Genomic DNA, 14865 nt, shown 5'->3' on the forward strand with positions numbered 1-14865 from the left:
GCATCTGATGAAGCGGGTCTTTTCGCACGAAAGCTTCTGCTCCAGAATATCTGTGAGTCTATAAGGTGCCACAGGACTTCTTGTTGTTCTCGAAGCTACAGACCAACACGGCTCCCTCTGTGATATTAGAGTACTACGCTCATTTAGCTACATAGACACAGCCTGAGTCTGTTCTCTTTTCTACTGTTTAAATCAAAGATACTCCTGCTCTTGTGCCTCCAGCAATGTCCAGCCCTGGCTGCAATCAGAGATGTCCTTCAGCTGTGCTGATTTGCTCAGAGCACCTTACTAGTGAAAAGTGTGATTAAAAAAAACATGCATTCTTCCCTCTTTTTACTAGCCCACAAGAGAAGCAGAGACTCGGGAGGGCTGAGCTGTGCATACTGTACCCACACTGCTTATATTCTGGGAGGTGAGGGAAGTGCTTTGCAGAGAGAAGGCTTCATGGCTGCCTCTACATGATCATGAACAAGCTGGATTCAAATCATACTGGTAAACCAGCTTAAAGGAATGCACAGGACCTTCTGGACTGAATTAGTCCCTGGGGTCCTCCAACCCAGGATCCTCTCCAGCAGCAGCTGAACTCTTTAAATGATCCTAGCCCCTTTGACCCTTCCTGGGAGGAAATTCTTTGCTGACCCTGCAGCAATCTGCTGATTGTCTAGAAAGTGAGATTTGAAGCTGATGTCCCTCCCCAGGTTTAATCTACCTAATTACAGCGGTGCTCTGGCATTGAGCTGTCCAGCCCCAGCATATGACTGTGACTTCCCACATCAATAACTCACACAGGGCCATTGGGCCCTCAGTGAAGAGTCACTTCCAGTTACCAGCCATTAGTTTCACTGAGGAGAACTGGATATTTTGGGTGGGGTCTGTAGGGTCAGCCAAAGCATCTTCAAGCAGGCCCCGTAACTCTCCCAGCACTAGGCGTCTACGACTCAGCATGTTCCTCGTGGATCCTACCAGGTCTCGGTGCAGGAACTGTTTGGATTCCAAGTACTCCATAGCTTCACAGATGTCCTTGCACATTTCTAGCAGCTCCGAGGGCTGGAACCGTCCCCGGGTTTCCCGCAGGTAGCTCAGGAGACAGCCCTTGGCCATATACTCGGTGATAATAAAGATGGGGCGTTGCTTGGTGCAGACACCATACAGTTGCACCAACTTCTCGTGTGACAAGTTCCTGCGTTGTGGGACAAGCAAGGCAATTAAAGTGCAGAAAATGGCTGGAGAGATGCCCAGAGGCTGGCAAGGGCAAACATTCCAAGGCCGGCCCCATGGTGGGGGCGGGGAGCCCTCCTAAATGGAAATGGCCATGTCCTCTCATCACAGAGCAGGACAGGGTTGGGTGTCCAGAGGTGGAAGAGTGCAGGGAAGGCCCAGCAGTGAATGAACCTGGAGGAGAAATTCTGAGGATGCATCAAGGCCAAATGAGACCTCTCTGTAGTAAGACTCCAGAGGAGATGTCCAGGATTGGTCATAACTTACATCATGACTTTGGCTTCATCAATGAACTCATCCTCTGACATGGAGCCCTCTCGGATCATCTTGATGGCCACGTCAAACTGGCCTCTCCATTTCCCATACTTCACCACTCCAAACTGCCCTGTGCCCAGCTCCTTCAGGAAAGTCAGGTCTTTGGGGTCAATCTCCCATGAGCCTGTAAACAGACAACGGCTTGGACAACCCTATGGCAGGAACGCACTGGGACAAACATACACAGAAGAAGGGAAGCAACAGAGAAAGGTGCGGGCATGCTGATTACAGGAACACTCGCAACCACCCCAACGCTAGCCTGCTTAAAAGAGAATCCTGCAGGTGATGTTCTAAGCTCGGGCAACAGAGCAGCAGGTCACTGCACTGAAGGCAGCCAGGCCATAGTGTGCAATACCATCACACGTGTATGGAAGAACATTACCATAACCCAGCCCTGCTGTGGAGGGGGCATTCTTCCGCTGTTGTTGAGACACGGGGTATTTCAGTCTGGATATGAGCCCTGAAAAACAGCAAATGGGTTAGTGTGAGGTTCAGCCCTGCCCTGGGTACCCCGACGTTCCTGAGAAGAGCATGGGCCTCCAGCGTACACCACAGGAAGACATGGATGTTCTTGCATCAGCCCCCAGCCACGGGCCTTGCTTTGGGTCCCAGTGCTGTTTGGCCTGTCGTGCTTCCTGGGGCCAAGAGTGTCACAACCTCCCGAAATGGGGGACTGAGGAGGAGATGTCCCCTTCAGGAGGAGTCAGACTAATCTTTCTGTGTTCAAGCCAAAGGAGACCACCTCAGGCCACCTGTAAGCACGTGGTGGCCAACCAGCCTCCAGTGCAGACAATTGACTACTGAGTCGGAAAAGGCTGGCAGAGCAACACTTGGAGGAGGGCTGCTCCAAAGGAGAGGATTGCTTAGAGACACCAGCAAAGGAAGGTTGCTACCTCTTGAGCTCACGCAACCCGGGGAGAAAAGGACTGAGGCTATGCCTACCCTAGCCTGGAAGATTGACCCGTTCACGTCTCATAGGAGCACGGAAAATCAACCTCTCAGGGCTGCAGCTGACCTCTGTACTCCTCGCGAGATGCGAGAAGTAAGGGAGGTCGATCTCCCGTCAGCCTTCTTCCGTAAGGATGGACAACTAAGCCGAGTGCAGATACATCGACTCTAGCTACGCGATTGCTGTAGCTAGAACTGAGTATCTGCAGTCGACTTCCTTTGCCTAGTGTAGACGCAGCCTAAGATAAAAAGGGGCCTCTGGTGAGGGGCTGGCTGCCACCGCTGGTCTGGCTTGAGGAGCACAACCCAACAGGGAGGGCCAAGCAGGGAGGAGTCCGACAGGAACTCCCCTCAGCTCTAGGGAGGGTGGGAAGACCCTGCCATGAAGCAAGAGCTCCTTTGCGGGAAGGTCGTTCCACTAATTAAATCAGGCTCCAGGGGAAAGGGAATATTCCTTAATGCTCTGGATGTGCCTGGTTTACCTCTGAATCCCAGGAGGAGGGGGTGCGTGCCACAAGGGGTCGTTCTGAGACAGCACCCTGCCACTGGGAGTGTCCCACACCAGTGGCCCCAAAGTGGGTCACAACCTCATTCTAACGGGGTTTCAAGGACCAGTTTAGACTTCCTGGGGGCCCTGGCCCAAAGCCTGTCGCACCATCCAGGCTAAAGCACTGGCTCCATTAACTGGGACCAAAGCCAGCAGGCGTCAGAAGGCTCCAGCCACGTGTGGTAGGGCTCAAGCTACAGGTCCCCTTCCTGGGGCTGAAGCTCTTAGACTTTGCACCCGCCTCCCCCGTCCATCTGGGGCAGCAGGGCTTGTCGTCAGAAGGGGTCACACAGTGCAATAAAGTTTGAGAAGCCCAAAACCCCCGCAAGCATGTTCTGCCCATAGAAGTGCCACCAAACGCAAAGGTGAAGCTTCATCCTGCCTTTGCCTGGACCATTTCACCCTCCTCTGATTTGCTGAGCCCTCTTTGAGAAGTGGTTTCTTAACCTGCCTATGGGCCTCTGTTCTTCTAGAGAGCCCCAGCGACAGCGAGGGGGAAATCACGCCACAAGCTCTTTCTCCCTCCGGTCCTGCTGCCAGAGGTGAGTAGATAGGAGTGCCTTGGAGAGGAACGTGCAGAGCTAGTGCAGAGTATGGGGCCCAGATAAAAGTCTGCTCTGCCCGTGTCCTCGTCCCCTGGCGTGCTCACCAGCAGAATTGTGCTGATGGTACGTGATGAGCTCCGGGATGGTGTTGAAGAAGTGCTTCTCTGCCAAGTAATACTGATTCTGGGACGTGGAGCACACCACGTAATGGCGAATCACTCCCTGCAGGTCCCTGCAGAGCCAAGCACACACAGTCAGCGCCTGGAGAGGGGCCCAGAGGGGCTGTCAGCTTCTTGTGAGGGAGGCAGGCCCAGAAAATGGGCACCTGAGCAAAGGGCAGCAAGGGAACAGACGCTCATCCGCTGCCCCAGTGAAAGGAAAACCACCTCAAAGGTGGCGCTTACCCCGGGGTCTTGGCAAACACAGAGACTGTGTATTTTCCTGTCTTGCTGGTGGAATCTCGGACAATGAAGCCTCCTTCTTTCCCCTGAAACACAGAGAAAAGGGATTCAGCATGGAGGACAGGGCTGGATGCCTGTGAGGAGACAAGGGATGGAACTAGACAATCCCAAACTACCTCCCCACTCACTGGTATTGTTCCCCCTCCAGCGGGGAGAGGGCAGACAAGGGTTAAAGTGAATTGGATCCTGCAGGGCCAGTCACTCTAAGGGGATGGCTCCCTGGAGTGGGTGGGGGCGAAAAGAGGACAATCAGCTGGAGGGCCCAGCTCAGGCAGGCCCTGAGGCAGGGTCTCCTGTCTGCTCAAGAGGCCTGCAGCGGGCAGGGAGTAGGACTGCACAGGCCAGGCACAGGGATCGCGTGTGGCTCAGGCTGGAGTAGATCTCTTGGTTTCATTTTGCTGTGTCTTCTGACTGGACCTTTGGACTTGGCCATCCCACCCCAGGCTGGTCTGGGACTCATGGACTCTGCAAGGCAGCCCCCTGTGATCAGCCATCTCTGGCTCACTGGAAAAACTATTCCACAGCAGGCTCTGTAGCCCTCCCTAGCTCAAAGGAGGCAGCAGCTTTAGAGTCGCTCCACCTCAGGCCGGATCCTCAGAGGCTGTAAAGTCTCCACAGACTTGCATGGAGCTACCATGCTCGACACCCGCTAGAAATCTGGCCCGGCCTCAAGATGCCGTTAATTCATATTGAAATGGCATTGCTGGTGTTCCCCGGAGTCCTTTCCGCTGGGAGGACGGTGCTCTTAGCAGAACACAACAGCTTTGCTGCGTCCTGCTGGGGGGTTCAGAGAGCAAGACCCCGAGCAGGGAGACTGGGCTGTGGAGGTGACCCCGTGGCTTTCCTTGCTGGCGTGCATTGGGTCTGGGCTCTGAGAAGAGCCCTGCAAGGACTGCAGTGGAGAAGGGCTCCTAATGGGGTTAGGTCTCTCATTTTCACTGCTATCACAGTCACCTCTTGTTTCAACAGTTGCTCGGCTTGGCTGCGAGTTATGTTTTTGGAATACCACCTGGAACGAGAGAACATGGCTATGATTATGGAGAGGTCCCTGGGCAGGAGACGGAGTGGAGGGTGGGGTCCCAGCTCCCTGGCAATGCACACTGGCTCACAGCTCTCCTACTCCCTCCCTCCCTCCCCTTTTCCAGAGCTAGATCTTCAGGCAGGCCTTTCAGGAAAACAAAGGAAGCATGCAAGGCCCAGTGGCAGAGCCAGCCCCTCCTGTGGGGTGGGGCGGAAGGAGCAGAGGGAGCTGAGAAGTTCAAACTCTGTACTATATATTTTAGAAACTTTGTGTGTTTCTGCCTGTGAGTCTGTTTGTTCAGGAACTCCTCCTAAACGGTAAGAGCCAGAACCACCAAATTTGTTGTGCAGCTTCCTCTTATCGTAACTGAGAGCGCAATCAGGGTTGGGCTGTGCCAGGACAATGGGATGTGCCTGGAATGTGACTGTTTCTCATGAAATGGAAAGGGACGGGTCTGGTAGGAGGGACAGTTATACTGTGGAATGACCACAGGGGGGCAGCAAGTGGCCAGAGATGGGGACTGGGATGGCTCTAACCTTGTGGGCTAGTAGGGGGCTTGGGTGGAGAATGAGACAGTCATCTACTTTATATTTCAGAGGGTTTCTCTGTTTGTGTCTGTCTGTGCCCCAGATGCTGCTCACCTGGCCCCAAGCTGTTGCACTGAGAGAGGGCTGGGGTGGTCCTCTCTCCCCAGGGCAGCCTGTGTACTGAACCCGTCTCCCCCAGCCCCATCCCACAGCAATGATTTGAATGAAGTAAAACAGAACTTATTTGAGTTAAGGACTCCAGCAACACTGGGCACATCTCGTACTTAACAACGAGAGGTCCAAGGGAAGCCCAGACCTACCGGTGACTGGCCCCTTGACTTCCCATACTCACTCAAAAATCTCCAGGGAATTCTTGGCCTCAGTGACGTAGTTGCTGGGGAGGTAACCCTCCCTCCTGCAACAGAAAAGAGAGCCCATCAGCCTGGCCTCGGGGAGCTCAGGGAGCTCCTGGAATCCCAGCCCAGAAAGCCTAATGGAAAATAGCCAGAGACTAAAGCTCCCTGGTGCCAAAAAGTGTCTCTCTGTGGACTCCAGCGGGCTTTGGGTCAGACAGGGACCAAGGGCAGCCACGGCCAGCTCTCCGCAGTCCTCATCCTCCCTCTGAACCCCCTGCCCGAGCTGCCTCCCTCTCCCTGACCCTGGCGCAGACTGTATCACGACCGTCTTGGAGCTGGGGCAGGGCCCGACGCGGGCAGGGTGCCGTGGCAGCGGCCGGGCTGTCTGTCTCCCTCATGCCGTCCGCGCCAGGGCTCTTACCCGTTCTTGTCCCGGGCTCTCCACCAGGGCTGCATGCTTTCCTCCAGGATGAAGTACTCCTCCCCCTTCTGCAGCTGCAAGTCCTGGGCGTTCATTGGCTGGTAGTCGTACAGCGCCACCACCTTCTTCAGCTCCCCCGCAGCGCTGGGAGATGGCTCGGGGGGCAGCGGCTTCATCACCATCTTTCCGGGGTGGAGGGAAAGCACAGACCGGAGTGAGCACCCCAGCGCCCACCCTTCACCGTCTGCAGTACAGGGAGGCTGGTCCCAGAGTGTGTCACCCTGGCCCTACCTGGGCCCCACCTCAGCGCCCCCTGCGTGTCTCTCCAGGGCACTCACCTGCACCCAGGACAGGGTTAGACCCCCATGTCCCCTCTTGAGTCTTTAGAAAACAGCTGCGGTTCCTGTGGCCTGTCCGGGCTCTGAGCCTTCCCTCCCTCACTCAGGGCTGGCCTCTCCGCAGACACTCAGTTCTCTCTCAGCAGAGGGCCGGGCCCATCCCACTCTGGCCCCACGACCTCTCTGGTGCAACCTTCCTCCAGGCCTTCTCTTCCCTCCCTGGGCTGAAATTCCTCCCCGTGGCCCAGCTCTCCTCCCTGGGGCTCTGCTTGAGCTCTCCCAGGCTTCTCAGAGAGCCTTCCTGCCTGCCTCTCTGGCTGGAGCTAAGAGCCACGCTTCCTGCTCAGCCGGTGCCACACCTGGGGCTCCTTCCTGGAACCGGCTGCTCTGACACGCCTTAGCTGAGGGCTGCCTGGCTCCAGGCCTCCAGGAGACAGGCTGCCCCAGGACAAGTGCCAGTCCCAGCTACTTCCCTTATACCTGATCCTCCTCAGGGGTTGGGGGAAGCGGCTTCTTTGTCTTGCGATGAGACCTCCCGGTCTTTAAACCTTTAAGATAAGAAATGCAGTAAAAGCAGCAGCGACTGGGAAGGAGGCCAGAGCCTGCCTCCTGGGGACGGGATGAGGAAGGGGATGGAGGGCAGCGTGGGGTGGCAGGTGGGCTCTTACTTCCATTCTTGCTCTCCAGGACCTGGCAACCCATGGCGGTTTTGGCTGTCTGAGAACAGCAGAGGTACTGGCCGTCAATCCAGAAGCAAGGGTGGTACTTCTGCACCAGGTCATTGTTGTAGCGGATCACTGCAGCAGGAGAGGAAGCTCGTTTGTACAACGGGCGTTGCCCCCTCCCCAAGGAGTCAGGGCCTCACCTCACAGCTCCCATCAGCTCTGCACCCCAGGCCCGCCTCACACTCACACCTACCTATCCAGGCCTCGCTCCCTCACTCAGAACTGGCATAGCGGCGTGTCCCGCCTCGCCAACCCTACCCTCCTCAAACTCTCACTTAATCTGTCCTCCATGGTGTGACTGAAGCTGTAGAGCTCTTGACCAGGGCTGCAGAGCCTAGGAGAAACTAGCTAGTTTTTTATCACTGGGGACCCCGAACGCAGACCTCAAACCCTGCTAAGCTGATAACCTCTCCCTCCCCCGCAGGCCTTCAGGCAGTCGGGATTAGACTCTCTACTGTCCGGTCACTCCATACGCTTCTTTGGGTGACTCTTCCCTTTGGTTGAGACAAGGCGAGGCCTGCTGAAGTTTGTCAAGTCCTGGCTTTCCAGTGGTCCTGAAATCAGGGACTCCAGTACACAAGCCAGGACCAGACAGAGGGAAGCGGAGGCTGAGCGGCTTTCAGGAGGGCTGTGACCAAAGGACTTTACCCCGCAGTGGTGGTGGTGGATCTGAGTAGGTTTAGTTATTGCCAATATTAGCGACACTTCAGTGATTGCGCTGGAAAGAAAAGACAGGGAAGGCGCTACAAGCCATATGTTCAGCCCTGTTGAGCTTGCTTTGCATTGGCCCAGGAAGAGAAACCAGACAGGTGGCTTTGTTGTCTAGCTGTGGCCTCTCCTTGGGCAGAAGGATCCTGCAGGGGAGTGAAGTCAGCACAGCACTGCTCTCAAAGCCCATAGCTTGGGGGATGGGTTTGAGAAATGTCTGGCTGGAACTCCCTTGCACACCGGAGCGCTGGACAGATCCTTTGGGGTGTGGCAATCAGCACAGTTCAGGGCACTCTGAGGCTGCTCTAAAATGTTCTTCAGTGCCAGGCGTGTGTCCAGTGAGCAGAGGCTCAGGAACCATATAACGCATGCCTGCACTGCAATTAAACACTTGTTGCTGGCTAGCGTCAGCTGCTCCGTCGGCAGGAGGCGCGGGCTATGGGGCTGTAACCATGGAGGAGATGGTTTTTTTCTTCAGCTGGAGAAGGGTCACAGAGCCCAGGCTCCAGCCCAAATGTCCACACTGCATTAAACACCCCCTAGCGGACATCGGCCAACCATGAGCGTTTAACTGCCGGGCACATGTATCTTACGGCCATCTTGAGTGGTTCCAGGTGCCCAATGGCCAGCCCTGAGACTCTGGCCCAGGACAGCTGCCCTGGCATGAGGCCCGTGCATGAAAAGACAAATGCACAGGCAGGCTGGGGAGCTCCAGCTGTTTGCTCTCATGTGCCAGACAACCCTGGGACATTTTTATGGAGCACAACCTGGGAGTAACTCCCCTAGAGCCAATGGGAGCAGCTGGTTGCCAGCCACCGCACCATCAGCGGCACCTGACTCACACCATGTACCTGTACAGGGTCCAAGAGGACCCTTTCCTCCTTCAGCCCCGAGCAAGGGAAATGAGACGAGATCCCCACACCCACCCTCTGGAAAGGCATCACTCTCCCAGCACATCTGTCACCACTCTGCCCTGTTGCCTTCCAAGACCTGTGACGATGGTGGTTAATTTCTAAAGCTGACCCCTTCCCACCCCATGGTCCCACGCCAGCCCTACAGCTGGAAACGCCCAGCTGCTGAGGTCAGCTCTGGATCTGGACACAGGCCAAGGAGGTTGCTGCACTGTGGTGGCGCTGGGGAGGTTCATTTCCCTCCCTCCTTGGGTGGGTCTCTCCTCGCCTGCTTGTTCCGGAGCCTCTCCTGGGAGCAGGTCCTAAAGCTGCTGTTCTGTCCTCCTTACTAGGCAGTCAAATCACATGACTGTTGTGGCAAAGTGGCCTGTGGTTCTCCAGCAGAATGCCACAGCACAGCACAACTCCACCCATACGTCACAGGGCTGGAAGGGACGTTGGGAGGTCAGCCAGTCGCCCGCCCTCTCAGCAGGGCCGAGCACCATCCCTGAGAGAGTCGTTTTCAAGCTATTCGCCCCAGACCCTTAAACAGCCTCCCCAAGGATTGAGCTCACAACCCTGGGTTCACAAGGCCGATGCTCAAACCACCCATGCAACCTGCTCTCCAAGGTGCCAGCGTCAACGAGTCCACATGTCCGCTGACAGCCCTCGTCTCCCGCCCTCGGGAGGCTACTGCAGCTTCATTACTCAGGGCTGAGTTTGGGCTCTCCGGCAGCAATCGCTGCGGGGTTGTGAGCTGAAGGCACAGCACTGCCGGGTTGGCTAATAGGGAGATGAGGTCACAGTGCCAGACCGAGAGGGAGCAGAGTACCGTGAACGCAGCCCAGCCCTCCAACCGAAGAGCTGGGCTGAGCGACAAGCTCGGCTACCCGCCTGCTGTTTCAGAAGCTGGGGGTTGTCGTGCAATAACTGACTTCCCTGTTATCAGCCTGACATCCTTCCGGCTTGCATGGGTGAACTTCCCTGTGTCATTTCTGCCAGCTAATCTCCCGCCTCATGCTCGAGCCCACAGCTGCACACACCCCTCTCCATCAGATTTCAGATGGCCACAACTGTTACACCCCGGCTGCACCGAGTCACTGCAACGGGTCCCGGCTCAGATGAAAGGGCTATGAGCCTAGCCCAGAGCTGATGTCATTGCCCCACCCACAGGCAGTGGGGCTCGGGCACCTGCCTTGCTCCAAGCGGGGTTCCCTGTAAGCTGAGCACGTGGGCGGCCGCCCAGGAGAGATTCAGGTGCCGCCCAGCTGTTTAGCAGAGCACCCACAGGCACGCACAGCCGGTAGCGTGTTTCTATTGGTGGTGCGCATCTGCTCATGCCTCGGGCATGCAGCAAAATTTGTTCCGCCCAGGGATGGGAAAAACGAGAGGCAAGGCTGGCCCCGAGCCAGGTTTTGAAAAAGGCTCCTTGTGACAGCCAGAAACTCACCACTCTTCAGCTGGTGGATCCAGCGTTTGCGTAACTCCTCTGTCGGGGAGAAGACGTAGAGGGGCCCTTCATCATACACCACCTGCGGGACAGACAGACGGTACTGTCCAGAGCATCCCTTTAGGGAGAAGGTTGGTACTGGGGCCTTTAACTTACTCCTGCTGGGCGTATGTAACTGCCCACAGGCAGACCTCTGGAGCTTCGAATGGGCGCCTCCACAGCTTGAGCTAAAGGCCAGCTGGCTCTCTGCTTAGGCTGTAGAGGGCACATTCTTCATCTGTGACGGGGTCTGGGTACCACGATGTGGGACAGTGAACGGCCTCTGGGTGTGAGGGTTACATATAACCCCTTTAATTTCATCTGGGCCCCTATGCTGTGCTTATGGGACTGTGACCAGGTGGTTATAAATAAGCCCCCTCCCCCGAGACTTTCCACTTCCTCCTTCGACTTTCATTATTTCAGGGGCTGCTTTGTTCACCGACCGGGACTCTGACAGCAGAGAATGGGCAGGGAGCTCATGTGGCCCAGCCACGTATCACGCCTGGGTCAGAGAGGGGCTGAGGAGGGCAATTCAGACGGAATTCGGGCCACAAAGAGCAAAATGCCTTTAAGTCTCCAGAACTCAAAACAAGGAAACTGTCTTTAGGCAGCTAACCCACCAGCCAAGCTACTGGAGATGGGCCTGAACCACACCCCAGAGCTAAACGTCCCCAGGTCCAGGCTCTGCAGCAGAGCCCCAGCTCTGGGGTGGGTTGAGCCAAAAGCCTGGGCCTGCAGTTTGGGGGAAGTTTGGACCTGGATTCCAGTGGTGTTGCTCAGGCCTGGTTCAGACCCTGACCTGCCGCCTGGCATCCGGCGTGGTGACACTGTGAGCAACGCAATGGAACGGAAACTACAGCCACGTCCTCACCACGCGCGGCGCTGGGCGCTCGTTGAGCTAGCAGGAGTATAAATAGCGGTGCTGCAGCAGCGCAGGTGGCAGCCGTGGGCGTGGCTGAGCTGTGCCACACACCTACCACCAGTTTCACATCAACATCTGGCGCTTCTCTAGCCCTCAAGGCCGCAGGGCCTGGGAACCTCCCGCCGCCCCCCGAGGCAGGGCCGGCCCCTCATCCCCAGGGCACAAAGGGGAAGCTTAGGCACGGTGGGCTTGTCTGCCGTTGACAATTCGTTAGCTTAAGCCTGGGTGCAGGCGAGCGCCCCGCGTGCGCACCCTGATCCCGGAGCAGGAGTGCAGGGTTCCTGGCCAGCTGGCGCCACTTTCCAAGTGGACTTGGCACAGCACCCAGCCCTGGTGGGATCCCAGTACAGCAACGCCTAGGAACGCTAGCCCCCTCCGACACCATCCAAGCCTGGGCTCCTTGCCGCCAGCCCCGGCGGGAGCAAGCGGGAGAGTGACTCACCTGGAAGGGGTATGGGAAGCGCTCTATGATCGAGATCTGCTCCATCTCGTTGTACTCCTCCCCTTTCCTCTGCAAGAGACAGACGGTGGGTTTACAGCCTGGAGCCTGGCTGCCGGGGCCTGCAGTACCCAAGTGCCAGCCCCCAGCACGGACGTGTAGCGTCTGGTGGCGCCACAGATCGGTGCTGCGTGATGAATCCACGGCTCCGGATCTCCGGGCTCTGTGACACAGGCGCCTCCCCGGTCTTTGGGGATCTTAAACTGCTGCTGCCTTCGTCTGCCTTCTGGCAGGTCAGAGCATGTAGGGCCGTGTCCAGCCTGCAGGCTGCCCACTGCCTGGCACCAAGGATCTCAGCCAGGCACTGGTGCCAGTGGCAGACTAACCCAAAGCCTGTTCCTGAGTCTCTGCCACCCCAGGGACTGCGGCCCGTGAGGCTGAGCCAGCAGCCAACCCCTACACCTGCACTTCCTTCTGGTGCGGACCAGGGCTAACCACCATGCAGCGGAGCCAGTGTGCCCCAAGGACCGGAGTGACAACCCATTTGGAAATGGAGCACAACCCTTCCCCAGGCCTTGAGGAATCGACTCCTGGAGCCCACAGGCACTGGAGCAGGCCAGGAACCTCCAGCCAGGATTTCCTCAGTTCCCGCAGGGGCCTGCAGCCAGAAGCCACACCTGCAATTCCCCAGAGGAACCAGGGCCAGTTCAGTGCAGGACACAGCCCCATTTCAGGGTAGAAGTGAAGCAGGGCTGGGCCCCCAACCGGCGCGGTACGATGGGCTCTGCCCAGCAGGCAGAGCTGGGCTGGGAGGAAGCACTGGGGATGGAACAAGAAGGGGGTTGTTTTCTCACCGGCACCTGCCGCTCCGGAGGAGGGTTATTCTCGGGCATCACCGTCTCCACACAGGTGATTTTCTCAATGTCCACAGACCCCTTCTTACTGCCTCGCCGCTGCAAAGGAGAACCAGGAAGAGGAGTTGGGGGGAGGGGGAGACCAGCCCCTCGTGGTGAGACTTCAGCACAGACGCTGCCCCAGACCCCTGCATGCAGCTGCTGCTGACATCTGTACCCAAGAGAAGGATTTGGCCCAACACGTGATACTCCCGTCCAGTGGCTCCGGGACCACCACAAGGTACCGGCAGCTGCCTCCGGAGACCTTGGTGTGTACTGACCGTCTCCTGAGCAGCTGCTCTGTGAATAAGTGCTTGGAGGGGCAGCGAAGGCCCCGTCAGCCCTGAGACTTCTGTTGCAGCCCCGTGGCACTAGCGAGGGCTGGGAGCTGCACAGTTTGGGGCTGATCAGCAAGTGGTTAGGAGCAGACGGGTAGGGGTCAGTTTTCCCGCTACACTAAGCGCTGGGGCAGCCACCCAGGAGAGATTCAGGTGCCACTTAGCAAAGCACCGGCAGCCTGTGTCTCTACTGGTGGCGTACGTCTGCAAATGCCTCGGTGCATGTAACATTTATTCCGCTCAGCCATGGAAAAACTTAGAGGGAACCCTGATGGCGGGGTGGGGGTCCCCTTATGCAGAGAGAAAGGGGCCAGCCACTAAGCTTGGGGTGTGATGTGCCTCCAAGCTGGCTGCTGGCTTTAGCTCTAGGCACCAGCCCGGACTCTTACTCCACTCTCAATCTCTGCCTGCATAGGATTGCTGAGCCTCAGAGAGTAACCAGGTCAAACGTCCCTTCCTCCCCACCTCTCTTCTGCCGAGCACCCCCTGCACTGCCAGCCTGCTGCCCCTGAGAGTCACTGCTTGGCCCGGAGACAGCATTCCTGTGTCCTCCAGCGGGGGCTCGGACAGAGCCACCCCTGCCCCCGCAGTGACGTGCCCTGCTTTGCCCTAGGCCCTGGGACTCACCCCACGTTCAAAGTCATACTCGTAGTAGGACAGCTTGCTTTCCGTCAGCAGGAAGAGGCGCTTCTTGAAGTTCAGAGGAGAAGTCTTCTTCTTCTGCTGAGAGCGCTTCAGGAAGATGCTTTCCAGGATAGCAGAGGCCATGCTGTCCTCCTCCTCCTCGTCTTCCTCCACACCACACTGCTTGGGCTGCCGCTGCCAAAGCAAAGCAGAGACCGGGCAGTCAGCGAGCAGCCTGCCAGATGCTGGCCTCTCATCAGCCAGAGTTCTAGACCTCTGGCCCCACAGCTGTCATTGATGTCAGTGGGACATCGCGGGGGTCCTGTTAGCTCCCGCTGTCACTAGGGGAAGGCAGAGGGAGACCCCAGCCTAGCATTCTGTACCCATTCAAACTGGGAGGGGAGCAAGCTGAGGCTGGAGATGTTAATGGCTGAAGATGTGGTCACAAAGAGGCGAGGGAAAGGGGGTGTAATTTACACACTTGATCATTATCTCTCAGTTTCCTGTTTTACTGCTGTATTAGGTTTTTCATGACTGAGGCCCCATAAGGCCAAGAAAGATGGTCTCTGAGCAGGTCTCAGCTACAGTGAGATCCCGAACGATCATGCTGGGAACTAGTGCCGTTAGTCCGGGCTAACGTGGGCCCTGGGACACGCGGCTGGCTGGGAGGGGAGACGAAGGCGCACCTTGGGGCTGATGCGTCTCAGGAGCACCACGGCTGACTGCAGCGTGGGGACTGCTGCTGTCACTGATGAGATTGTGGGGGTTTGTGGCTAGCACCTGGCTCCTGAACAAAGAGGCCAGAAGCTGCCCTGATGGGGGAGCTTCATCCCATCCTCCCCCATGATCCGCGGTACAAGAGATGTGATAGGTGTGTGCCTGGGGGAGTGGGCCAGCCTGGAGCGCTCCAGTCCTTCCACCTGACCTGACTTGGGAGCTGGTACTAGCTGGGGTGAGTGAGAACAGCTGCTGTAGTTTGCAATAGTCACAGTCCTGGCAGCCCTGGGGCTGGAGGAATGGGGAAGGGATCCTGCCTTGGTCCTGGCTGCTTTATGAGGGAAGAGGCCAGTGTAGCTGTGACTGGCCAGCTGCCTCCCCACTGGGCTGAAAAGAGGTCCCCCGGCGCCTGGGAAGGAGCGA

At 57.3% G+C, this 14865-nt stretch overlaps 1 protein-coding gene across 2 annotated transcripts in view; it reads right to left on the reverse strand.

Annotated features, from left to right (window-relative positions):
• BTK (Bruton tyrosine kinase) overlaps positions 1–14865 on the reverse strand; it is a 28350-nt gene that overhangs the window by 3539 nt on the left and 9946 nt on the right. For both annotated transcript variants that reach the window (XM_075007425.1, XM_075007424.1), the window contains exons 2-15: positions 13729–13920; positions 12725–12823; positions 11874–11942; positions 10471–10552; positions 7366–7494; positions 7178–7245; positions 6360–6541; positions 5935–5997; positions 4989–5043; positions 3978–4060; positions 3678–3805; positions 1916–1993; positions 1486–1657; positions 964–1180 (exon numbers count right to left, since the gene is read on the reverse strand). In XM_075007425.1, the coding sequence (XP_074863526.1) occupies positions 964–1180; positions 1486–1657; positions 1916–1993; positions 3678–3805; positions 3978–4060; positions 4989–5043; positions 5935–5997; positions 6360–6541; positions 7178–7245; positions 7366–7494; positions 10471–10552; positions 11874–11942; positions 12725–12823; positions 13729–13869 (1566 nt within the window). In that variant the 5' untranslated portion in view covers positions 13870–13920. The remainder of the gene's footprint in view (positions 1–963; positions 1181–1485; positions 1658–1915; positions 1994–3677; positions 3806–3977; positions 4061–4988; positions 5044–5934; positions 5998–6359; positions 6542–7177; positions 7246–7365; positions 7495–10470; positions 10553–11873; positions 11943–12724; positions 12824–13728; positions 13921–14865) is intronic.

This window comes from Carettochelys insculpta, chromosome 13 (genome assembly GCF_033958435.1).
Source record: "Carettochelys insculpta isolate YL-2023 chromosome 13, ASM3395843v1, whole genome shotgun sequence".
NCBI lineage: Eukaryota > Metazoa > Chordata > Testudines > Carettochelyidae > Carettochelys > Carettochelys insculpta.